We start from the raw sequence: 23,724 nt of genomic DNA on the forward strand, positions 1-23,724 counted from the left end.
TTTCTAAAAAGCCTATACCCCTCCGTGTTGACGCTCCAGTCGTATGTGTCATCCCACCACGTCTCCATGATGCCAACAAGGTCGTACCCCTGCTTGTGTGCACACATATAAAGAATAATATAAGGAAAAAGGCTCGAGTTTTGAGATAAGGACAGGGAGAAAATCCTTAAAGTTACCATTACGGGCAAAACAGACTCAACTTGGGGAAAATTATTCATTTATTACTAAAAACAGCAGGATAATGAGACAGAGAACAAGATAACCTCCCTCCACCCCTCCCTCTTCCCAAGCTTAACATTATCTCTACTACCTTACCCCCTCCCCACTGAGCGGCACAGGGAGGAAGAGGGAATGGGGATCACCGTCAGTTCATCACACTTTGTTTTACGCCACTGCTTCATCGTTAGGGAAAGAACTCCTTGCATTCCTCCCCTGCTCTGTCGTGGGGTCCCACCCATACGCCACAGTCCTTCATGAAACTCCTCCATCGTGGGTCATCTCTTCCACGGGGTGCAGTCCCTACAGAACGGCTGTCCCAGCAGGCCCTCCATGGGCCACAGCCACCTTCAGGCATCTGCCTGCCCCAGTGCGGGGTCCTTCACAGGCTCCAGGTGGATCTCTGCTCCTCCATGGACCTCCATGGGCTGCAGGGGGACAACCTGCTCCACCATGGTCATCACCACAGGCTGCAGAGGAATCTTGGCCAGGAGCTGCATTACTCCTCCCCCTCCTTCTCCACTGACCTTGGCATCTGCAGCTGTTCCTCTCACAAGAAAAATTCTTCACAACAGGCTGGCAGGCACCTCTCAGAATCTCTTCACATCATCCATCTCATCTCCTCTCCACTTCTTGCAGCCAGGCCGGGCCAAGTTGGGCCCAGTTGGCTGCCTGGCAAGAGGCCAGAGGGTGAGGCCTGCAAGGCCCACGAGGCCTGTGCGTCCCCTTCTCTGGCCCCGCTCAGCTGCTTCACATCTTCTCTTCTCCTTTTTTTTCTGCTTTCCCCTTCAGGTTGCAGGGGGACAACCTGCTCCACCATGGAGGTCCACGGAGGAGCAGAGATTGTTATCTTTGTACAGCAGTCCTCAATTTCTTCCTCCCAGATTTTCCTGTGGAGCTCTTGTAGAACTTCTTATCCCTCCCATTTATACACATTATCTGTGTCTTCCAGAAGCAGATGAATTAATAAATATATCTGCTCACGAATTTTACCTGAATGTTTCACTGGAAAATTCTAGTTGGATCTGAAGCACTTAACTCAAAATATCGGGTTCAACAAAACACTTCATTGAACTCAAATGAATTCACATTTAGATAAAAAAATGTTTCCCAAACAACCGTAGAATCTGCTATATAGCTAACTGCATCAAAACTGTTTTAACTACAGCATAGGTATCGAGTGCCGATGTTAAAAATAAATTTCTCATTACCTTCTGCCAGCAAGGTCCTGTACAGACCAGTTTTTCTATACAACATACTTGTAATTTTATATCACCCTCTTTAAACATCTTGTGAGTGACCACTTCCTTTTCTGGTTTTTGTTAATCTCATTCTTAAATTATATCCCCCTAATTGAGGTAAACACTACCCACATTTCAGTGGTCTGTGATTATGGTCTGAAAAATGACTGATCCAGAAAATTTCCTTTGGAGCATCAAAGCACCTTTTTTTTTGCTTTTATAAGTTGCTGACAATGGAGCAGCCAACGAGCCAGAGGGATTTCATCCAGAGGCTTTAGACAACTTGTAGTTTGGTCTCTCGTCCTTCTGCTCAGGCATTCTTCCCATATTCATCACGTTAATCATCCACTTCAGAAATAATGGATGTAAGCCAAGGACAAAATGTTGGTCATTAAACTTTAGCTAATGCATTTATACCAGAAAAAGACCAATAACACAATTCAAGTGTTGTGACGTTAAACCACGCGTCAATAGTAAAGCTTCTACAGTAAGCCGGAAACAAATTAATTCTAAACACCTCATAGCAAGAGGTGTTGGGCACCGTGTGTCAGAGATGCACATCTTTTCTCCCACCCATACTACCTGACCTTTAGTCAACTCCAGAGTTTGCTGTATTTCAGTGATGCTGAGCAGAACCCATAAGCTGCTATTTGGAATCATCGCCCATAAAAAAATGTAAAATTTGACAGCCTTTCAATGTCAACTCGTTTAATGAATGAGATCACTATTTTAAACTCTGTACAGAAGACTTTTTGTAGCAGTTCATATTTTAATTGTTAGGAGTTGCACCATGTCAATTTTGATCAACTCAAAAAGTCTATTGGAAACAGGAATACGTATTTTTCTGCAGAACTGATGTAACACAAAACACAGAGAAAGAAAACCAGCAGACCCAGATTTATTCACTCATATAACTCTGTATATTTAATAAGTCTTACAAGAATAGGGAAAGAGTTTATAGACTAATTTGTCAGCTGCAATTCTTATTTGCACTACTGAAAGAACGAGGTAAAAGAGAGCTTTAGGACTAGCTTTGCGCTAGTCAGAAACAGAGTCAGTACCAAATATAAGCCGGCGTAGCCGTAGTGCTATTCTGAATTCCACCAGCTTGTTTTGGTCCTATGGAGCAATTACTCCAGCATACCTAGCCTGAGTCAATACAGGATTCACTCCACCTAAGGATTTTTCCCACTCAGGGGAATTTATGGCTGTCATTTGAGACATCCTTCCAACTGCCTTGTACCACCTTGAAAACAACAAAGTAGTTGAGCACTGGGGTCTAAAAATATTAAAGGATCTACACAAAAATTCCATTTGGTTTAGGGTCAAATACAGACCTCCTTAGCCAACCTGAATGTCTAAGCAAATCAGTGTACAGGCATATAAAAAGGATGGAAATACTTCCTCTCTGGCTGAAGGGCTGCTACACAAGCAACTCTGGGCAAGCATCATCTTCCTATTCTGTGTTTTCACTAAGACTAGGAGGAGATACAGAGAAATGCAACCTCAGGCTCCAAGGCACCTTGGCAGAACAAACAAAAAAATCTCAAGGATGTAATTTACTGGCCATATAGATAAAAATACAAAATAAGGGTACAATGAAGAGCTAGATTTACCCCCTAAAAATGTTATTTCAACAGCACTGCACAGAATGCCTTTGACTCAGTCTTCAGCTCATGCTGACTTAACATCTGTCCCCGTTTTCTTCTCTTCAGATAACTCTACCATGGCCTTCAGCTCAGCTTCAGAGAACTTAGGGGTCAGTGCCACATTGTCATAATCAAATTCTTCATCAAGTGAGAATGGCTGAACATCATCCCCCAGTAGCTGTAATGAGGAAAAAAAGATACATAAATAATATTGCTGCAAGTGATGATAAAAAAGCTCAAAATATAAACTTCTAATTAATATTTAATTAAACTATTTTTTCTCACTCTAGCCCTCTCAGCTGATTAAGCTCTTTTTAAGTAAAAGAATAAATTCAATTATTCAATTTGACCTAATTTAAGCCATTTAATGTGCCCCATTTGTACTGTACCGTATCTGAATGAATATCATTAGCTAATTTCGCTCAAGGCAAGGAATCTATAAACCTCCCTTGCACACATCTATTACATTCCTGTCACTTGTAGTGGCAGGGCCGTGGGGATATGGACAAGTTATGTACAGCTATGTTATATTTCAAGGACAGATTCCATACCTTAAAATTTGGACTAGTATCACAGAAAGCTTCAGTGTACATGCACCTGATACTAATGTAACATACTTCCCAGAACACAGTTTCAGCAAAGAAAATGCATAGAACGAGCAAAATGACACATAATCTATTTTCAGACTCTAATAATTTCTTTTCACCATCTCAGAGGTATGCAACTGGTTGGAGTTATTGCATGATGAACATAAAGTCTTCCTGCATTTGGCAATATTTGCTTTGTTGACATACTGTATAGCATTTCTGTATTGCTTCTCATTGAAATATCTTAGAATAAACACTCTTCCTATAAAATGAAATAATGAAAACAAATAACTATGGCAGGCTGCATGCTGGTAAGGAACTGCAGGGGGTCATGACACAAAAGGTTTATGATAAGCAGTTATATGCAATTAATTCCACTGCTACACAGGAGACACGTCCTTACTGCCCAAACTGTTCAGAAATGCTCCACAGCCTTTGAGAAGTTAATATAAAATGTCTAGAAATATCAACCATGACAAACAGTACAACTCCTCCAGGACTCTGTATTTCAAAGGTTTAAGTAATTCCGTACCAAATCAGCAAAATATTTAAACACATGCTTATTTTTTCAAACTTCTGATGAATCCTCAATTAAGCTGACAACTACTGATGTATTTGAAGTTAAGAATACACTTAGTTCTTTTGCTAAAAGGGAGGAAGAACACTCAGCATCTTATGGTCACTGCTCAGTTTATAAGACATAGTATCCCACACAATTTCTGGCAACATTTTTTAAGAAGCTGTACTGAAGTAGTTAATGCCATGTAATAAGTCAGAAAAGCAGTAGCTGGATTCCTCTCTGGTGGCCAGGCACTTGACAGACATGGCAGCAAGCACCTTGCAAGTACCTACATCCTTTATTAATAAACTGTAATATTGCCTGATTGATCAGGAAATATTTTTTCTGGTTTTGTATAATTTTATTAATCATCTGTACTGCTTAATGTTCTAAGGACCTGGATTACATTGGCTTCAACAGATGCTGGAGCATATAAATCATCCTAGATGCGCAGATCTGTAGACCACAGGCATTTATAAATGAGAAAAACAACCTTTGTAGATAGAGTTGGTCTAGAAAACATTCTGCATGCAAAGATTATCCTGCTTACGTCCAAAGGCTATCTCAGGTAAACCATTATTAACTTTTATAAATAGCACATTCAAGAAATGTTTACATGAGATAAAGCCTGCACACAAGCTCTCTTTCCCATTAAGGCTAAGGTCAACTAAGGTCAGCCTGGAGAAGAGAAGGCTCCGGGGAGACCTGATAGCGGTCTTCCAGTACCTCAAGGGGGCCTACAAGAAAGATGGGGAGAGGCTGTTCAGCAGGGCCTGTTGCAATAGGACAAGGAGTAATGGTTTTAAAATAGAGGGAGGTAGATTTAGATTGGATATTGGGAAAAAATTTTTTACAATGCGAGTTGTAGAGCACTGGAACAGGTTGCCCAGAGAGGTGGTGGAAGCCCCATCCCTGGAAACGTTCAAGGCCAGGCTGGATGAGGCTCTGAGCAACCTGATCTGGTTGGAGATGTCCCTGCTCCTTGCAGGGGGGTTGGACTAGATGACCTTTGAAGGTCCCTTCCAACCCTAACTATTCTGTGATTCTAACTCCTTGACCTCCTCAGCGTATTCATGTCCAGTTTCATCTTTTCCACAGGCAAAGCCTCCTGAAATTCCATGCCGGTAAGGGTACCAGCAACTGGGTAACAATTGGAACCACAAATGGGGGTTCATTACTACCTGCCTTTCCTCTGCAGAAATACAACACACTCTTGTAAAAGACGATTAACACTGCAAATATTTTTCAGTTATTTTGGTTGTAACAATATTCGTTACTACATCTATAGGTAACTAAGCTAAGGAAGAGCTTAAATTACAGTAAGCCTTCAAAAGGATTCTACAAAAACACATCTATTCTTCCTCTGGCAATATAGTTATGGAAAGTATACACACATCCACTATGTCCTTGTGTTGACCTTCATGTACTTCCAGAAACTTTTTAAGAATACACAGAGAAATCCTGGAAAAACTTTTGTTTAAAAAACTCGACCCCAAAACACTAACTGAAATTAGATGCCAAAGTAGAACATATCCAACTTCACTGTTAACAATTTTTCTGTTACCCACTCATTGTGCATTTGAAAAGTTTATTCACATTGCATATTTATCAGTGTGCTTCACCTTTCAAATGAGTATTCAAAGCGCTAGGGATTTTTCTTTTGCTTCTTCTCCCAAAAAACCATTCACTTCAATCTTCCATGCAGACAAGCAATCTAAAATTTTTATACTGCAAACTGCAATTTTGATCTATTTCAAAAGGAGGACATTTTGCAATAGAACACTGAATCCTCTGAGCTGATCAAGTTAATATCTTGTTATTTTTGCCTAAGGAGCTGAAAGAAATATGCGAATTTCAGGTGTCTAATTTAACATCTAATTGAAATTTTTTTGAGAGCTCTCTGGGAGTAGAATTTTGCTCTATCAGAAAACTGCCAGTTTGCTTAAGATTGCTCCTGTGATTTATTCTCTGAAGAAAAAAATCATTTTCATTTACAGTTCCTGCATATCCAAATTAAAGGGGAAACAAATGTAATGTTCATATTAATAACTGAAGTATTTTGCTAGAGGCTGTTTTACAAAGTAATGTTGTAAATAAAATACTTTAAAGTTGACACTTTCAGAAGTCTATTAATAATCGGCAACTCAGTTCTTTTTACTAATCTGTGTGGAGTTACAGTTAACTGAACAGCTTGTCTCTGTCCTAAAACTTTTATTTCTATGTAATTATAGCACTCTGTGATTCACTTCTTCAAATTATGTAAAGGATGCACATACACTCACAAATTATTTCATTGTATTCTCAAGGGAAAACTTACTAGTTCAATAACAATAAGTAAAACAAAAAAAGAGAGGGGAAGGCATGTATGCTATTATCTCATATAAGCTTAATATATACCAGGGTACTTGGAAGGAAAATAAAAGTTTGTCTTGAGCTTGGGGCACTGGACTGGGAGTCAATAAATCTTGACCCATTTTCCACTTCTGCTTCATCATTCTGGACAAGTCACTCAATACTGGCCTCCGAGAAGATGTAACTCTTCCATCTTCTTCCACTTAGTCAATCCTGTCTTTAAGTTCCTCCTTGCTGTTGCATTTATGCATAGCACTTAGCAGAAACAAAGCTCAGCTGAGGCCTATCAGTAAAACCTTAAACCAAAGGAGCTCAGTGGAAGCTGTATTTTAAGTTATTTTAGTCACCAGTTAGATTCTGCCATTCCACAGATAAAGATAAAATGATAGGCATGGTAAATACTTTTTTGAGTGCTCAAACTAAAGAAAAACAATGGAGAAGAGAAGGATAGAATTCATCTTTCCTATTCCTAGCCATGTAAAAATTAGGCTTCTAGATTAAGGTAGTCAATTAGCCAAAAAAGACCTAGCCTAAGAGTCAGCCTGTGGATGAAGATATCTTAGGACAAATGCCTACAGCAAGTGGGATGAATTACTTTCTAGAGGTGTTTATCTCCCCATCTTGATGACAGAAGGAGTAAATTAGACTAAATTTAAAGCTGAAGTTAGATGAGACGAGCTGAAAGACAAGCCTGCAGGGAAGACTAGCCTGGCTGAGCAGAGAGCTTTGGCTGGAACTCAGGAAAAAAAAAAAAGAGTTTATGACCTTTGGAAGAAGGGGCAGGCAACTCAAGAGGACCAAAGGTACTGAGGGAGCTGGCAGAAGTGCTCACCAAGCCACTTTCAATCATTTATCAGCAGTCCTGGCTAACTGGGGAGGTCCCAGTTGACTGGAGGATAGTAAATATGACGGCCATTTACAAGAATAGCCAGAAGGAGGATCTGGGGAACTACAGGCCTGTCAGTCTGACCTTGCTGCCAGAGAATATTATGGAGCAGATCATCTTGAGTGCCATCACGTGGCACAGGACAACCAGGTGATTCAGGTGCAGTCAGCATAGGTTTATGAAAGGCAGGTCCTTCTTGACTAACCTGATCTCCTTCTATAACAAGGTGACCGACCCACTTAGTGGATAAGGGAAAGCCTGGGAATGTTGTCTACCTAGACTTTAGTGAAGCCTTTGACACCATTTCCCACGGCATTCTCCTGGAGAAACTGGCTGCTCATGGCTTGGACAGGCATACTTTTCGCTGGGTAAAAAACTGACTGGATGGCCAGGCCCAAAGAGTTGTGGTGAATGGAGTTAAATCCAGTTTGCGGCTAGTGACAAGTGGTGTTCCCCAGAGCTCAGTATGGGAGCCAGTTTTGTTTCATATCTTTATCAATGATCTGGATGAGGGGATCAAGTGCACCCTCAGTACGCTTGCAGATGACACCAAGTTGGGCAGGAGTGTTGATCTGTGGAAGGGCAGCAAGGCTCCACAGGGGAATCTGGACAGGCTGGATCAACAGGCCAAGACCAATTGTATGAGATACAAGAAGGCTAAGTGCCAGGTCCTGCACTTGGGTCACAACAACCCCATACAACACTACAGGCTTGGGGAAGAGTGCCTGGAAAGCTGCCCAGCAGAAAAAGACCTGGGGGTGTTGGTCCACAGACAGCTGAACGTGAGCCAGCAGTGTGCCCAGGTGGCCAAGAAGGCCAATAGCTTCGTGGCTTGTATCAGGAACAGTGTGGCCAGCAGGAGTAGGGAAGTGACTGTCCCACTGTACTCTGCACTGGTGAGGCCACACCTCAAATACTGTTTTCACTTATGGCCCCCTCACTACAAGAAAGACATTGAGGTGCTGGAGTGCATCCAAAGAAGAGCAACAAAGCTGCTGAAGGGTCTAGAGCACAAGTCTTATGAGGAGAGGCTGAGGGAACTGGGGTTGTTTTGTCTGGAGAAAAGGAGACTGAGGGGAAACCTGAAAGGAGGCTGTAATGAGGTGGATGTTGGTCTCTTTTCCCAAGTAACAAGTTACAGGACAAGAAGAAATGGCCTTAAGTTATCCCAGTGGAGGTTTGTATTGGATATTAGGAAAAATTTCTTCACTGAAAGGGTCATCAGGCATTGGAACAGGCTGCCCAGGGAAGTGGTTGAGTCACCATCCCTGGAGGTATTTAAAAGCCATGTAGATGTGGTGCTTAGGGACATGGTTTAGTGGTGGACTTGGCAGTGTTAAGTTTATGGTTTCACTTAATGATCTTACAGGTCTTCTCCAACCTAAATGATTCTATGACTCTGTTCCAGGGAAAATATTTTTCTCTTTCTAAACAAGTCCTGCCATAAGCAATGCAAGACTTAATTTTCAAGGCAACAATTTGAAGCACTGAGGGATTTTAAAGTAGACCTGTTCAGTCCTGACAGTTCTAAAAATCAGGCCACAGTTATATTATCTAAGTGAAGGCACAAATATGTGTATAATTCAGGGGAAAGGCTGCCTTCATCTTGAGTAGCTTGGCACCAATCAAATGGTTGTGACAATCCTAAGTCTTTTTTCTTGAAAAATGCAGCAACCCTTAACCAACGTAATAATACCCAGTTTCTCTTTCATAACCTAACTTTTCTTCAAATGGAAATGAATTTTGCATGCAGTGGGATCTTTATCTATTTTTCATGAATTATAGTTTAAAGACTCATACGCAATCCTTTATGAACACTGCAGGCTGCTACAATCTTCCTTCTTCTTGGTTTTATACAGAAGCTATTAAATGAGAAAACTATAAAACCTCATTCTAGGTGGTTTTTTGTCTGCCAATGGATATTTCTCAAGGCAAAAACTTTGAACTATGTCAATCCTTAGGGAAAAGAGTGAGTATTTTTATTCACAGAACGGTGGGTATTAAAGCCTGAAAGGTCATTTCAGAGCATTTACTTTTCCCAAAGCAGACTTGTTCCTTATAGTAGAGAGTTTATTGCAAAGAACTAAACACAATTGAGCTCAGGGAAGGAGGTACCATATGCATTGCTATAACACCAACACCAATCCTTCACCAGTCACGCGTCATTTATAAACTTGATTTTAGCCTCATGGGACATCAATAAGCATATGAACTATCAAAATTGGCCCATTTTAGCCAGAAGCTAACTTCAGCTTCTATTACAGCAAGGGAAAAGAGTGGTGAAGAATTCTCTGCAATAGAAACATCCTCAAAAATTAATGCTCACACTGACTATTTGGATAGGAAGCTTAATGTCTTAAAATAAGCCTGTGAGCAATGCACACCTTCTGTTCCAGTTTGAAAAGAACTGAAATTCTGGGGGAAAATTACAATTCTCAATTAAAGCTTGTATTGATTACGTCTGACTAAAAGACTCAGACTCCATAATGCAAACCTCTCCACACTAGACCTAAACAACATAGATCCTCAGCAGCATCTTGCTACTACTCATTTCCAAGAGGACAAACCCCAATTCTGATCACAATATATTCTAAAATATTTGTTGTTCTTTTAAATGTCACATTAAAGGGATCATCCACTACCTCCTTGCTGCAGAAGATAGTTCCCATATTCAGCCCAATGAGAACTGCAGGATGCTGTAAGATCATGAGATCACTGCAAAATTAAATGGCCCATCATTCTATGTAAGTAATGATTTGGTAAAAGGTCAGGAAGTGCAAGAGTTTACTTGAATATTCTGTGAGTCACACCAATTAAATATTTAAAAGCCCAGATACAGTTTGAAGTACTGAAGTACACATTTTGAAAATGCAGCATTACACAGTAGCAGTGTGCAAGATAAAACAGTACCCTTCTATTACAGTGTTTATCTCTCTTCTTAATGTATTTAGGAATACATTAATAATTTCAAAGTAACTTAAAAATTACGTGAATTGTTAACTCACAGCAGTTCCACACACTCCATCTATATCTCGCTGTTCTTTTGGAAATAACATTGGAAGTCAATAGGTAAAAAACCCCACCCCAAGCCTGCAATGTTTCAGTAAATAAATTTGATCTCATACCTCTTGGGCTTTGCTGTCCGATGGCTGTGGAACTGGCAAAGTTCTGAAGTTCAGCTGAATAGGTTTATCAAAACAGGGTGTACAGCAAGTCACTGTCTGCTCCACCTCTCCTGGGAGAACTAATGACCCTGTTGAATAAAAAACGGTCAACTTTACCCTTCCATTCAAAGTATAAATTAGCAAAAGCCTGTGTAAAATCCTGTAGTGCTCAGACACAGGCAGAAGCTTGTTAGTCAAAGTGTGCTGTACTTATCGTTGCACAATATATCATATAGGTAGCTACCTTTAAAACAGATCCATGCAGTCCTGAGCTAAAATCTAAATAAAATATAGGATACTAAGGAAAAATCAAACTTGGTTGAAAATAGACAAGTAGCTCTTCTTTCTTGAGGACACTGAAATAAAAATATGGATGTAGACGCTCCTGAACTCAGAGAACGCCTGGGATTAAATTCATCTCTTTCATAACAAAGAAAGAAGGTCCAGAGCAGAGATGTCTGCAGTAAGAGTTACAAAATACCAGACTGAACCCTGGTCTTGCCATTGATTGGGGGGGGCAGTCTCATTCAATTCTCTTTTGCTAGAGTTTCACCACCAGTACATTAGGCATAAAGAACCTTTGCAAAGCATCTTAACATCACTCTCCCAAAACACTAAGTAAAAACACCTGTTAGAAGTACTAATATTCCCCACTACAGTGCCAGATTACTCTCTTGTCCAAGGATATTTCATGGATGTTTGTTCCTCCCTGCGCTTTCCAAAAAGAGGTACCTGAGAGAACTTCTCTGTATCTGGGACACAGGGACACGTAACCTTTCCACACAAGTAGGATTTGGTTCACAGCTCACAAATGCACAGACTTTCAGAATCACTTTTCCTCTACATACTTAAGCAAAATGTTCATACTAGGAACAGTGGGTTTGCTTTCTGTGACAGCACAGAAGAATACGCCTTAGGTTTAGAAATACCTTTTAACGTGAATCAATCTCAGCTCTGCTACAGCACAGATGTGTCCATCTTGTCTCAGTAACGTTTTCATAAATGACCTTCAGGGAACTGTATGTCTTGCAACTTAGTTAAAGCATTATGTAAATCTACGTACTGTTTTTTTCTGACTGATACACAAGTTTCTTTACAGCTTTACACTACATTTTAGTAGATTGATTTCATCTTGGAATCTCAGAATAAATTTTCAAAGTGTTGCTTAAATGTTAGTTTATGGAACCAACACGAGAGTAGACAGATCCACAGCGAAAAGAAAGATGTGGCAATGTATCTCTACTGCATGCTTTACCACAACAGTGGAGTTACAGACTTCTTATTCTCCTGTAAATCTGCATTTGAAAATAATTACTTCCTACCTAGGCCTGTGTTAAAAAAAAAAAAAAAAAAAAACCATTACAGAATTCTTCATTTAGTTTTCTTCTGGGAATTGTGTAATATTTCAAAGGCAGCAGGGCTTTGGACTTGTAAAGTAGAACGTTCTTTAAAAAAGAGCTGAATTAATTCCCTTGGCTATCTCATTCCTGGATTTTTGCCTTTTAGTTCATGATTCATGTATAAATGGTTTCCACTTTTCATCCCTATTCTCTTGGTTGCTTATATCTATCTCTAGTCATCTATGTGCTTTCAGTAATTCTTCTCAGCATAGCATCTGATCTTATTCTGCATTAGTTATATGAGAAAGTTTTCTGAAAAGAACAGTGCAGTCCACAGATATATGTGCTATGTCTTCACATGCTTGGCAACTCCTTTTTTCAGTCTTTCATAACTTGGGTCAAAACTATTTGTAAGACAGAAAGAAGATGTGAATGCTCATTTAAAGGCAACAGCATTTTCCCCTATGGTTTCAAACTTGCACCCTAAATATACACCCTCTCTGAAGGAAGGAAAGCCTGGACATCAGGAGGGTTGTATCACCTCCCGATATAAACACTGATTACTTCCATACTAAGAGCTTACCCCCCTGCCCCCAACAGACCAATCTGCCAAGAGGAGGAGAAAGCACTGTTACGCAACAGTCTGGCAATGGCTTGGAAAGACAACTCATAAGAATTAGGACAACAGAAGGAAATATATTTTTGCTTTCAGCAAGAAGTGCTTGTCGTACTCAGAATGTCAATTCCACTATTTTAAGGCTCATTAGTCATGCAAACAATGTTTCAAATTCCCTTCAATCACCCCATAAGAATGTGGTAATCAACTTTTGTTTGCCAGTAGACATGCCAGAAATGAGCTCTCTATCCTGGCTGCATGACAGCATATGAAAGTCTACTCGGTAAATGCTGTTTTGCCTGATAATGTTTAATCAAGAAACTCCTTCAGAGAGAAAAATTAGGGAGTTTTGACAGTTGTCCTCAGTGGGAGCTCCCAAAGGAACCGTGGTCTATTGTAAGTTCTAGTCAGTACCTCACAGCTGGTTTAGCCTGATGCTACAGCACTAGTGGATGATGATCCTAATTAAGCCGCTAATTACGTTCTCTGTGGAGGTGATTAATTAGCAACAGGAAAGCTGTGGGTACTGCCAACAGCACCATACACAGAAATAACTGAGTAGGCAGTGATATCAAATATCTGAGAAGATATTTTGAAATGCACCTCTCCTTATACCATGAAGAATTAACTTCCTGCATGATATGGTAGTGAGCTCTGATGGTTTTACTCAAGTCCAGCATACTTCTAAGAGGGCACATTTGGAAACTGATCAATTCTCTTCTCTTTAGTCCCTTTTTTCCCCCCTACACATGACAGAACCACAGAAAGGGATTACTAAATCTGAGAACACTGCCAAATTGGGGAATTTTGACCATTGTGTACTATTGACATTAATTATAACATAGAAAAAAATTAATCTGCTTGCACAAGCCTGATTTGAACTTTCAAGAGTGAAGAAGTTCAAAGCCTTGTCTAAATCTTTAGCTTTACTGTAGCCAAATGATGCCCAGCTATAGATACACTAACATAGGTTTTACCACGTTCAGACACTACAGTTCACAAAAATGCTGTTGATGGGGAACTAAGGAGGGAGGTAGTGATAACAAAAAAAGCTTAAAAGCTAAATTTTGCTGTCTCCTCTGATTCTCAGGCTTCAGGCTGTCAGTCCCGAAGAGCTGCCTAGTGTGAAAACATCTCAAGGTCGCGTTAAATGGATTGCAGAGACTGGAGAAGAAAAAAAGAAAGAGATTCACCAGCTGGGGGGAGTCCCATACTTGAAAAAAATCCACAATATTTAACTCTGAGTCCTCCTTCTCCACTTTATTTTTCCGTATGTAAATATAGGCTCAAAATATAAATGGAAATGCATAGATTGTGGAAAATAACAGAAATTGATATAAATTTGCCTAAAGTATTATTTAAATAATCAAATAGTTATGCTTGGCCTCAGCTTCAAAGTAATTGAGTCACTCGAGTTCTCCTGAACCTCTGTGAGGTTACACAGAACTGAGACTTCGAAAAAAAATAAGTTCATAGTATCTCAGCGTTCCAAGCAGGATTAGGATGAGACTCTGATATCCATGCTTATGCAGATTCATCCATACATTAAATTAGTCCTATTTTAATTTTCACTTGTATTTAAAAAATAGCACATTCAAGGTCTCTAGACATGCTTTTACATATTTTGTACTTTATACAAATACTACTTATTATTACCTAACTATCCTTCAAGCCCTGCAGCAAGTGATTTGTCATCAGTCCTGGAAAACTTCTGTTGCCAAAGCATAGGTACTAGGCATTCTCTGCTTGTCCCTGGAGAAAGCATGATCATCTCTATTGTTGCCTTAAGCTACTTACAGTTACAGATTAAATTGAGTGAGAAAGCAATTAAATAGTCCACCATACACATGCTGCCTCTACACCAAGCATTAAAGCTATGGTTTAGGGCAGCAATTTTATTTTGCCAGTCATGGTTTACTGTGCCACAGTCCCACACTGCAAAACATTGCCTTGGTTTCTGGCTTTCAGTCCAGTGCTATCTAATGAAAACAGCTACACTGAATTTGCATAGTGGCCAAACCTATGGGGTGCTTTTTTTTTGTAAGTAGCAGCTGTATTCATTCACATCTTAAAAGACATTGGACTTCAGAAAATAAGTAGCTTAAAAAAAAAAAAAAAAAAAGAAAAACCTCACTAGAATGATTCTTCCACAACATCTCCCAAAAAAAAACATTAGTTTAGATGGGATGTTTTAACACCTATTTTCTACCATGCTTTTCACACTGCCAACTTCAAGCCACTTCCCCTTAAGTGTGACTATTTATTGTAGTAAAGTACAGTTGCTAACTCAGCTAACTGATCTGCCCTTTAAAACAAAACGAAGTATGGAGATACTGAACTGTTGCCAATAACAAGCAGAGATAAAAGCTTGCTGTAATTATACTAGCAAGGTATGACATTTTTCACTGGGTGTCCTAGCTTGTTTTGCCAATATGAAGTCTTAAATCTATCATTTGTTCTGACATACAGGTGTCAGCATTTAAAAAGGCCAGCAACAGAATGTCTTTCAAATCTGTGTCACACTTCCTCGCTTATAAACTGTAATTCTTCAGAATTAATCCTCTGGTCAATAGGGATTTTATATTACTTTATTAGTACAAACAATAGAAGCAACAACATTTTATATATTAATTTGCATTTTGTTATATGGCTTCTACAGGAGTAAGACTATACCTCTCTTATTATGAAGCCTATCAAGTGGATTTTGACATGTAAGACAATTATCAAACTTTAAGTCCTATTTCTTGCACTCAGGAGTCAAGGGGAAATTTTTCATCTTGACTCAACAACTACGTCCACCAAAGAAACCCTGGGCAAGACCCAGGCTATGGGTTTCCCAGATATAAGTTTGTATGCTGTTCACCTTTCTTACAGAGTTTATAAGGAATAATTAGCTTCTGGCTATGCAGTGTTTTGACGTTATAAAATAAAATCTAAAGGCTTAATGTTGTTAGTGAGCACTGTTGATTGCATAGGGGCTGATGTGACTTCTTTCTGCACTGAGGCAGTCTGTGCAGGGAGTTTCTGCAGGGAATGCTGCCTCATGAGAAGAGCTGCGGAGAGCAGAGACTGAAAGCCAAATCAAATGTCACGCAAAAAGCGAGCAGTTAGCTTACTGATAATCCGCAGTAGTGGTGGTATAATGTTATGTTTATTGTTTTTACAATCACCAATAAAAGCACTAACTGAAAGGCTTTCCCAATGTGGCTTGCATAAAATGCTACTCAGACAGTACAAGCAGATGATAATTTTTGCAATTCTCATCTTATTCAAATGCAGTCTGTTTTACTAGGAGTTTCTAAACGTATGTGATTAACACTTACTCTTGCACACACACAAATACAGAGAAATGACTGAAAAGCCTGGAGAGAGGCAAGGTCTGGCATGGACCAAGAAGTGGTAAGCTATCCCCAAGCTCTGGCAGAGCTCTTCTTTCCTCATTGCCCTGCTTGGCATTTTAGTGTTGGGCTTATTTCTCATCATCCACTTTGTGGCCTGTTTTGAACTAGAGATATTTAACAACAATTCCATGAAGTGCATATAGATAATTCTAATTTCATTATGATGCAAGTGAAATGTGGGTTTAGGCTTCCACCGGTGAGCCCCAAGTCTTTTTAATAAATATTATCAGAATTTAAGACAAACACAGAACAATGTCCAACAAATGGAAAAAAAATTGGCACATATGAACACCGCAATCAAAAGAAATCTTTGATGTCTGTATTGATCCAGGACTGCTATCTTACTCTCTCCTTCCCGAAATGCCAGGTTGGAGAAAGAATATTTGTGGTAAACCTGACTTATGTTGGTTTATTATTTTCTTGTGACTTACTGTCAAGCTCCAAATATTCATCAACTGCAAGTCTCTAAGCCCTCTGACTTCATAGGAATTCTGCACATACAGAAAGGAAAGACTAGTCAATCTTTAAGAGATTAGACAGACTAATGAAATGGCAATAACTAAGGACTGAAGTCCTGCTCTGTAACAGCTTCTTTCAGTGACCTTAAGCAAATCCCTTTATCTGTGTGGCCTGGTTTCTTTATACAGTCACAGGTATAGATGAAGAACATATATTTATTCACTAAAAGGTCGTCAGTTCTGGTGGTAATAAAGACCACACAGGCACCTATGATAGACAAATAACTACAGACACTAGGTTTCTATTTACTTTTAGAGGTGGGAGAGTTAAAATTATTGCAGATATATGGAACAGCTCAACACAACTCAAAATGCTTGTAATTTGAATTCTTAAAGAAGTTCTCTGTGAATTCAAAATTGGTCTCATCTACTTTAAATGCAGGATTAAATTATTTTAATAGGTACAGACAACATTTTAATTAAATATTTCCACTTTATAGAACTCCCTGTTAGCACCCACATTACTTTGTGGAGAAACTTTTGTAATCAAAATACTTTCAATACAAAATAGAAGTGCAGAAAAATGTAGAAACATTGCTAACAAAAAGCTTCCTGTAAATTTGAAAAATCATGAAAAAAAAATCAACTGCTCACCAGGAAACTGTATAATAAATATTTCTTGTAATTTATTATCTCATTACCTCCTAGAGTGAGGAAAGGAGTACTTTAATTTGGGGAATTTGAGGAATTTTTTAGCAACAGAAGAACTCAGGAAAAACATCTTTTTAGGGGAGAAATGGTGCTTTAAACAAGGTCCATACACTTGCATCCAAAGACAGGCAATGATAGTGAATATGAAGCCAGGAGAAACCTACCTCTGCACATCTCTTCATCTGTGTCTATATCTTCCAAATCTAAGTGCTCGTCCACCTGTCACAAAAACCCCAAATTGGAAAATAGATTAAAATGTATTAATTCCATTCCATATAGTACAATCTAGAGCAAAGCAAAAAAGCATTACATTGTCTCCTTCATCTTCTCCATTCTCCCCCGGATTTTTCCAAGGAAGTACATACATTTTCTCCGATATGTGTAACCCAAAGGAAATATTTATAAGTATAAACAAAGAATTGCTGCCAGAATCGCTGCATATCAACTACAGTGATGGGAAAGAAGCTCAAGCTGTACAGTAACTTTTTCAGGAACTTCGTAGGAAGATGGAGAAGTAAAATATTTTCAAAGGAACAAATACATGACATTACCCTTCAGTTTTGCAAGCTCACTGCATATAGCACAGAGACAATACATGCTATAGGCAAAGCAGAGCTTGATCCTTCTGTTTTGATACTAATCGTGAACTGAATGGGAAATTAAAAAAAGCTAAGAATTATTAAATTTTTAGTATTTCATCTAGGATGCCACATTACTGTTTTTTTTCAGGCTGATGTCCCTTCAAAATAGTCTAACCTATCTAAAACATAGCTGAAATAAGAAACATCTTTTCTCGTGGTAGTATTCTGAATAGATGCACAGGGTGAGAGTGAAAGGCCTTTCCCAGCCTACGTGCAAATAGTGTTACCGTGGGGGATTTACTATATGCACTGTCTTCCGTGCTAAATAACTTTTTCCAACTTTATTTGACACCATTCTCATCAACACTTACATAACTTCTACACTTTAAAAGTACACACTCATTAACATTTGAAAAAAAAATTTGCTTGGTGATGCTCTTATCCTTTTTTCTCCACAGATGAGAAAGATATATATCAACAAATTGCAAGTACTTTGTAAAGAAATAAAGCAAAAACCAGTCATGTTCTACTCATAATCCCCACTTTGAAGAAAACCAAAGAAAACCTCATCTTCAGTCTTTCAGACAGACTGAGATCATTTCTATCAGAGCCACCAGCTCTCATTCATCACTGTCTGTAAATAGAGAGTCAGAAATAGTTATATGTATGAAACAGAACCAAAATCACAGTCAAAGCTTCTACTCATTTGCACATACAGATCCTTTACAGTGAATTTAAAATTTTTAAACAACTGAAGCAATGCTCCTGAAAATAAAGAGCATATAAGTAGTATTCTGAAATCCTACACAGGGCCAAACCGAACCAACTGGAACAACAGAGCAAGTAATCACAGCATGCCTATAAAGCAGCATTTAGTACAGAAGCACTGTTTTCAATAGCAGGATTTTTTCCCTCTTTTCTCAGGGCAGGCTTAAAGGTTACAGTGGCCAACTTACCACATTACAGCCTCCTCCTGTCACGATGCTAGCTATTTTTCTGATGCATTCTACTATTACTGTATTTGTTTCTTAAACTGTTAATGTGACAAAAATGTGCAGCCATGCCTGAAACTCTTTTTCTGTAGCAACAAAGACAAGTATTAAGATGTTCCCGTAAATAAAGGATAATGGAAGTGTTGCTTTACGGGAGCAGAAAGCTAATCCAAGGTGGCTAAAGTAAGACACCCAAAGGCAGTCTATTCCAATGAGGCAATCATATTCTTCACAAGAATATGGCAGGGGGAAAATGGCAAAAAGATTCTTGTCATTACTATTACACAATCAACTGACAGAATGTGATTGTTTCAAAAGCCTTGCTCGATTTTGCCTCAAAAGGCATGTGCTAGTAGGGACGAAAATGACAACATGTGCTCTTTGACTGAGGCCTGGTAGGCCCATCATTTGAAGGCACTGCATATTGCACAAAACAATCTGAACTTTTTATTAAAAAAGAAGTAGCAATGAAAGAACAGGCTAGATCACAGCATAGTTATTTGTTATTCAGGTAGGAGAGCAGTTCTTAGCAAGTGGACTCAGATTTCCATCTCGCTCTCTCCAGTTGATGTCTGTCGTTTTCCTGTTCCTACACATTAAATCCCTGATCTCATATGTTTCAGAAGATTAAAAATGCCTCTGGCCTGCCTACTGTTTACTTTAGGTAGCTGAAGCAATCTAGCTTCAGTAACATAGAATTCAGTACTTGCTAAAATCCCCAAGAAACAAAATTAATCTGTGCATGCTGGCATCCATACTCCCAAGACTTTTTACTTTTTGCCAACCTCTACTGTTAACTGCAGTCTTCAGTGAAAGCATTACAAAGGTCCTTGCAGGATGCCTTATTTATTAGTCAGATTATGGCAGCTCTTCAGCAGAGCAAATGCCACTGCCAAACGTGATCCCTGCAGGTGCCTCTGTAAGCATTACACACTTAGCTAGTATTTTAAATATTTGCCTCAGATGGGATAAATACCACTACCCTCTAACATTTAGAAAGTGTATCTCCCCATGTTTTCTCCTGTTTGAATGTGGTGCTTGTCCACACAGACAAATGTTAACTCATTACCTCATTCTCATTTGGCATCTGCAGTGGAAGAGACACCCACATTTCTTTCCTTCTTCCAGGCACGCCATCCTGTTTATTTCTGTTTGATAATTCAGAAGCAGAAAACGTTTTCCTTAGAGAGTCTACTTTACTTCCTTGAATTGTCGTCCCCTCTTCCTCTGCAAGGAGAATCACACCAGATCAGATAACGTAATGCACTATCCAAGAAAAAGAAAAACATTAATGTCATTAGATCCAGTATTGACTTATTTTACACATTCACTTTTCCTCTCAAGCTCAGAGCTTCCATGTGCTTCATATACATTTATTTTGCAATTTTTATCATAAAATCGGATATGCAGTTTGAACTTCACGTGCAAAGAGTACCACTCATTCCTCAATACTGAAGAATTCATTGCCTCAAAAACTTATGCAATATACAGCAAAACTTGATAAAATAACCCAAGAGTTGAAAACACCCAAAAAAGCAGGATGGAAAGTAAGGTTACACCTTAGATTTTATTTTAAAACTTCATTTAAATGCTCTCTGAACGCTGCACAAAATGGCATGCAACGTTTGTGCCTTCATCTGGCACTGCAAACACAGCACATATGAAGAGAGTCTCTTCTTTGTGACACCACTATAAACCCCATAGCAAAAGCAAACGATCAGTAGAGTTATTTTAGATGTACATTTTCAGAAGTAAACCCAGAAACCACCCTCTCATTCCCCAATACCAACACACACTCCCAACACTCATATGTCTAATTTTAAAAGCCCAGCAAAACTGTGCTTACGTGAGATCTGTACTCACAAAATCACTTTCTCTCTTAAGCAGTTCAAGCGCACATATTCCTTCACGTACCTAACCGATGGTGTACCTTCCTATCAGGCACAAGAAACGACTGATATTGATCATAGTATAGTGATGATCTGGTCCAAAAATACCTCAATATCTTGGTATCACCCAGGTTGTACTGACTATTGGTGTCCACAGGTACCACTGCCAGAATCTCCACCAGTCCAGGACCATGTGATGAGATGCACTGATAGGTCCTATAACCAAGCCCCTGTATCTTTAGTTAGTAAAACACCTCATTTGAGCTGATTTCCTTAAACACTGAAAGCTGCAATGCCTAACAACTATAACATGCTCTTGACTTAGCTCATAACCGACTTGATTTCCTCCCGATATCAGCATTCTGAATGGGTTGGAAAATTTTGTGAGTAAGTATTTTTTATTGGGATCAGACTAATAAACACCAGTGATATTCAACTGCCAGAAGTTTACATCCTGAAATTAAAGATTAAATACAGATGTTCAAACAGGATTTGGTCCCTTAGGGAATTCCTTTGGTCTTGAAAGATATCCTGGAAAAATGTTTTGCCAGTGCACTGACTGAAGATTGGAATAACTTTTCTCATGTTTATTTTATAGGTTGTCACAGGCTAGCTCCGCTCAGTACTAAGCTATGCGGTCTCTCACTCAGTCCCTCCACCCGGACAGGGAAGAGAATTGGTAAAGAAAAGAAGGCAAAGCTCATGAGTTGAGATTTAAAATAAAAGTTTAAGAGAACAGCAGAAGAAAAGAAAACAGAAATGGAAAACAAACAAACAAAAAAAACAATAACAGAAAATACTGAAACACATAACTTACAGTGGATCCTGCTGCCCAGCTTCCTCCCAAGTAGCAGGAACCTCCCCTCAGCACCGTCCTCACTGATAAGCTGAGCATGTCAAAGAGTATGGAATAGACTTTGGGCCTATTTGGGTAAAATATCCCAAGTGTTGGCTAATTATTAAACTGTCCCAGCTGTGTCCCCCAGCACAGGTGCCACCAGCTCCAGTTCCTCTCCCAGCTCAGGTGAAAACTAACTCTATCCCAGTCAGAACCAGGACATACATCAAGTGGCTCATTGGGCCCTCAATGAAAATAGGGAAGTATTCAGAAACAGAACTGAGTCTTTAAATGATAGCTTGTGACATCTTTCAGACCTTTAACAACTCCTTGGACAAGAGCAAAGTTAAGACCACTATTACTGCTTCTGAATGTCCTACCAGCCAGGTGCATGGGGCACGGAGCAGCCAGCAGAATTAGGATACAGCTAGGTGATCATTAAATGAAATCTCAACAGAACAGACTGGATCTAAGAGCTGATTACAGATCAGGACAAGTATGTGCATGGAAGCATGGATTTCTGAACTCATGCTGAATAGTTTTTTTTCTTATAATGTGGCAAAAAAATACACCAATCATGGCCAAAATAAAAATACAGGACTTCTTATTTTAAAAGTCTCATTATTGAATATGGAGCAGCTACAGGACAATCAATTCAAATGAACTTCACACCACATGTTCTTAATGAAAAATAAACGCTTTTTTAATAGGGTTTCTTGGATTTAGTTTGAAAAATATACTTTGTAACAATAAGAAAAACTGCAGTGCATTTCTATAAGCATAATTATATGTTACAGGCATTGAAGTAATTCTTGTGGAGAGTTTTAATGACGCCCTTGGGGTTACTACATTGAGCCATCCACCGAAGAGTTATTAATCCCTAGGGACATCTCTGCTGCAGTTACTATGACACATAGAAAAGGCTGCAGTTTGGGCATAACCTGAAGTCCACACTCATAAGAGTCAAGGTCCACAGAAAGTAAATTGCACCTGACCAGAGCAATCTAGCAAACAGATTTTAACGCTCAGACCACGGATGGATCCTTTGAGTAATTTCTAAATCCCAGGTCTCTTGATATGACATCTGGCTTCATCTTGCTTTTTTAGCAAGCACTTTCCTAAAACAGTATTTGGAAACAGCAGTATATATGGGCAATCTTTTCTTCCTAAACACTCTCTTTTTCAAGCCATGGAGATGAAGCAGTATTATACAGGAAATCCTCTTTTAAATTCTTGACCGGTAAAATTGTCACCTACTATTTGAAGATATTTTTACTGTCACCCTACTTTATAGGAAGAACTACATGACTAGCTCAAAAAGCTAGTCTATCCAAAAAGTTGGTCTATCCAAAAACAGGATAGACTTCCTGTTTTACACTAAGAACTGACAAGTTTGATACTAAAGACTGACAAGCCACAAAAGGATATTAATGTATCTTAGGGTATGTGTGTATTAGTAAATTATTCAGCCAAATATGTGGGGACCTATACAGTAACAACAGGGACTGAGGACCCAGTATCCTCCCTGTGCACATCAGGAGCTTTGATGTATGAGAAGTGAGAAAAAGCTGCTGGAAACCATACACTTTTCCCAGCCAGATCAACAGAGAGGCAAAAGGTATCATCAGCTGGAACGAACAGCAACATAATTCATACAGCTCTGAATAAATTCTGAATAAACACAATATTCCTGCACAAGCCCAGGCTTATCTCTGGTATGACTGTAGTCATTCTTCTGGGATATAAATCAGACCATCCTTCTCCAAAATAGAGGTTCCAAATAAAATAATATCACTTTTAGTGATACTATAAAATAATATCACTTTTAATATCACATAAGACCTATGGCACATAGTTGGGCAGTTATAATTAGAAAGTACACATGAGCTGACAAACTTATTTTATTAGGTTACATATTTTCTGGACAGCTGAGCTATTGTCACAGTTTAAAAGCTAGATAGATTAAATGAGCTAATAAGAAATCAAGTGCATTCATAGTATTTATGTGCCATTTACCAGCCCCATCCTACAGCTAGAAGCACTGTCTCTCACAAGAGGTCTGTCACAAACTGCTGTCAGAAATTTTTTTCTGGCTAAAACCATTGCAGAGCTACTGGGTTATAGAATATTAAACATTACTTTTGATGGAACATTCACAACTGCAATGTCATACTAGATTCATGACTGCAAGGGAAGAAAAATTCAGAAGGAAAAGAAAGAAGTCTAAGCAATCCAAAGCAGTTG

General features: G+C 39.0%; 1 protein-coding gene across 2 annotated transcripts in view; it reads right to left on the bottom strand.

The window, feature by feature from the left end:
• Positions 1-23,724, bottom strand: part of IFTAP (intraflagellar transport associated protein) — a 48,081-nt gene that overhangs the window by 11,344 nt on the left and 13,013 nt on the right. The window contains exons 3-6 of one of the 2 annotated variants that reach the window (XM_086750088.1): positions 19,823-19,980; positions 17,345-17,399; positions 10,616-10,743; positions 2,251-3,284 (exon numbers count right to left, since the gene is read on the bottom strand). In XM_086750088.1, coding sequence (XP_086606214.1) covers positions 3,132-3,284; positions 10,616-10,743; positions 17,345-17,399; positions 19,823-19,980 — 494 coding nt within the window. In that variant the 3' untranslated portion in view covers positions 2,251-3,131. Of the gene's footprint in view, positions 1-2,250; positions 3,285-10,615; positions 10,744-17,344; positions 17,400-19,822; positions 19,981-23,724 lie in introns of those variants that run through there. The other variant, XM_086750090.1, reaches the window with a different exon arrangement.

This window comes from Chlamydotis macqueenii, chromosome 5, assembly GCF_036417535.1.
Source record: "Chlamydotis macqueenii isolate bChlMac1 chromosome 5, bChlMac1.mat, whole genome shotgun sequence".
Classification (NCBI taxonomy): Eukaryota; Metazoa; Chordata; class Aves; order Otidiformes; family Otididae; genus Chlamydotis; species Chlamydotis macqueenii.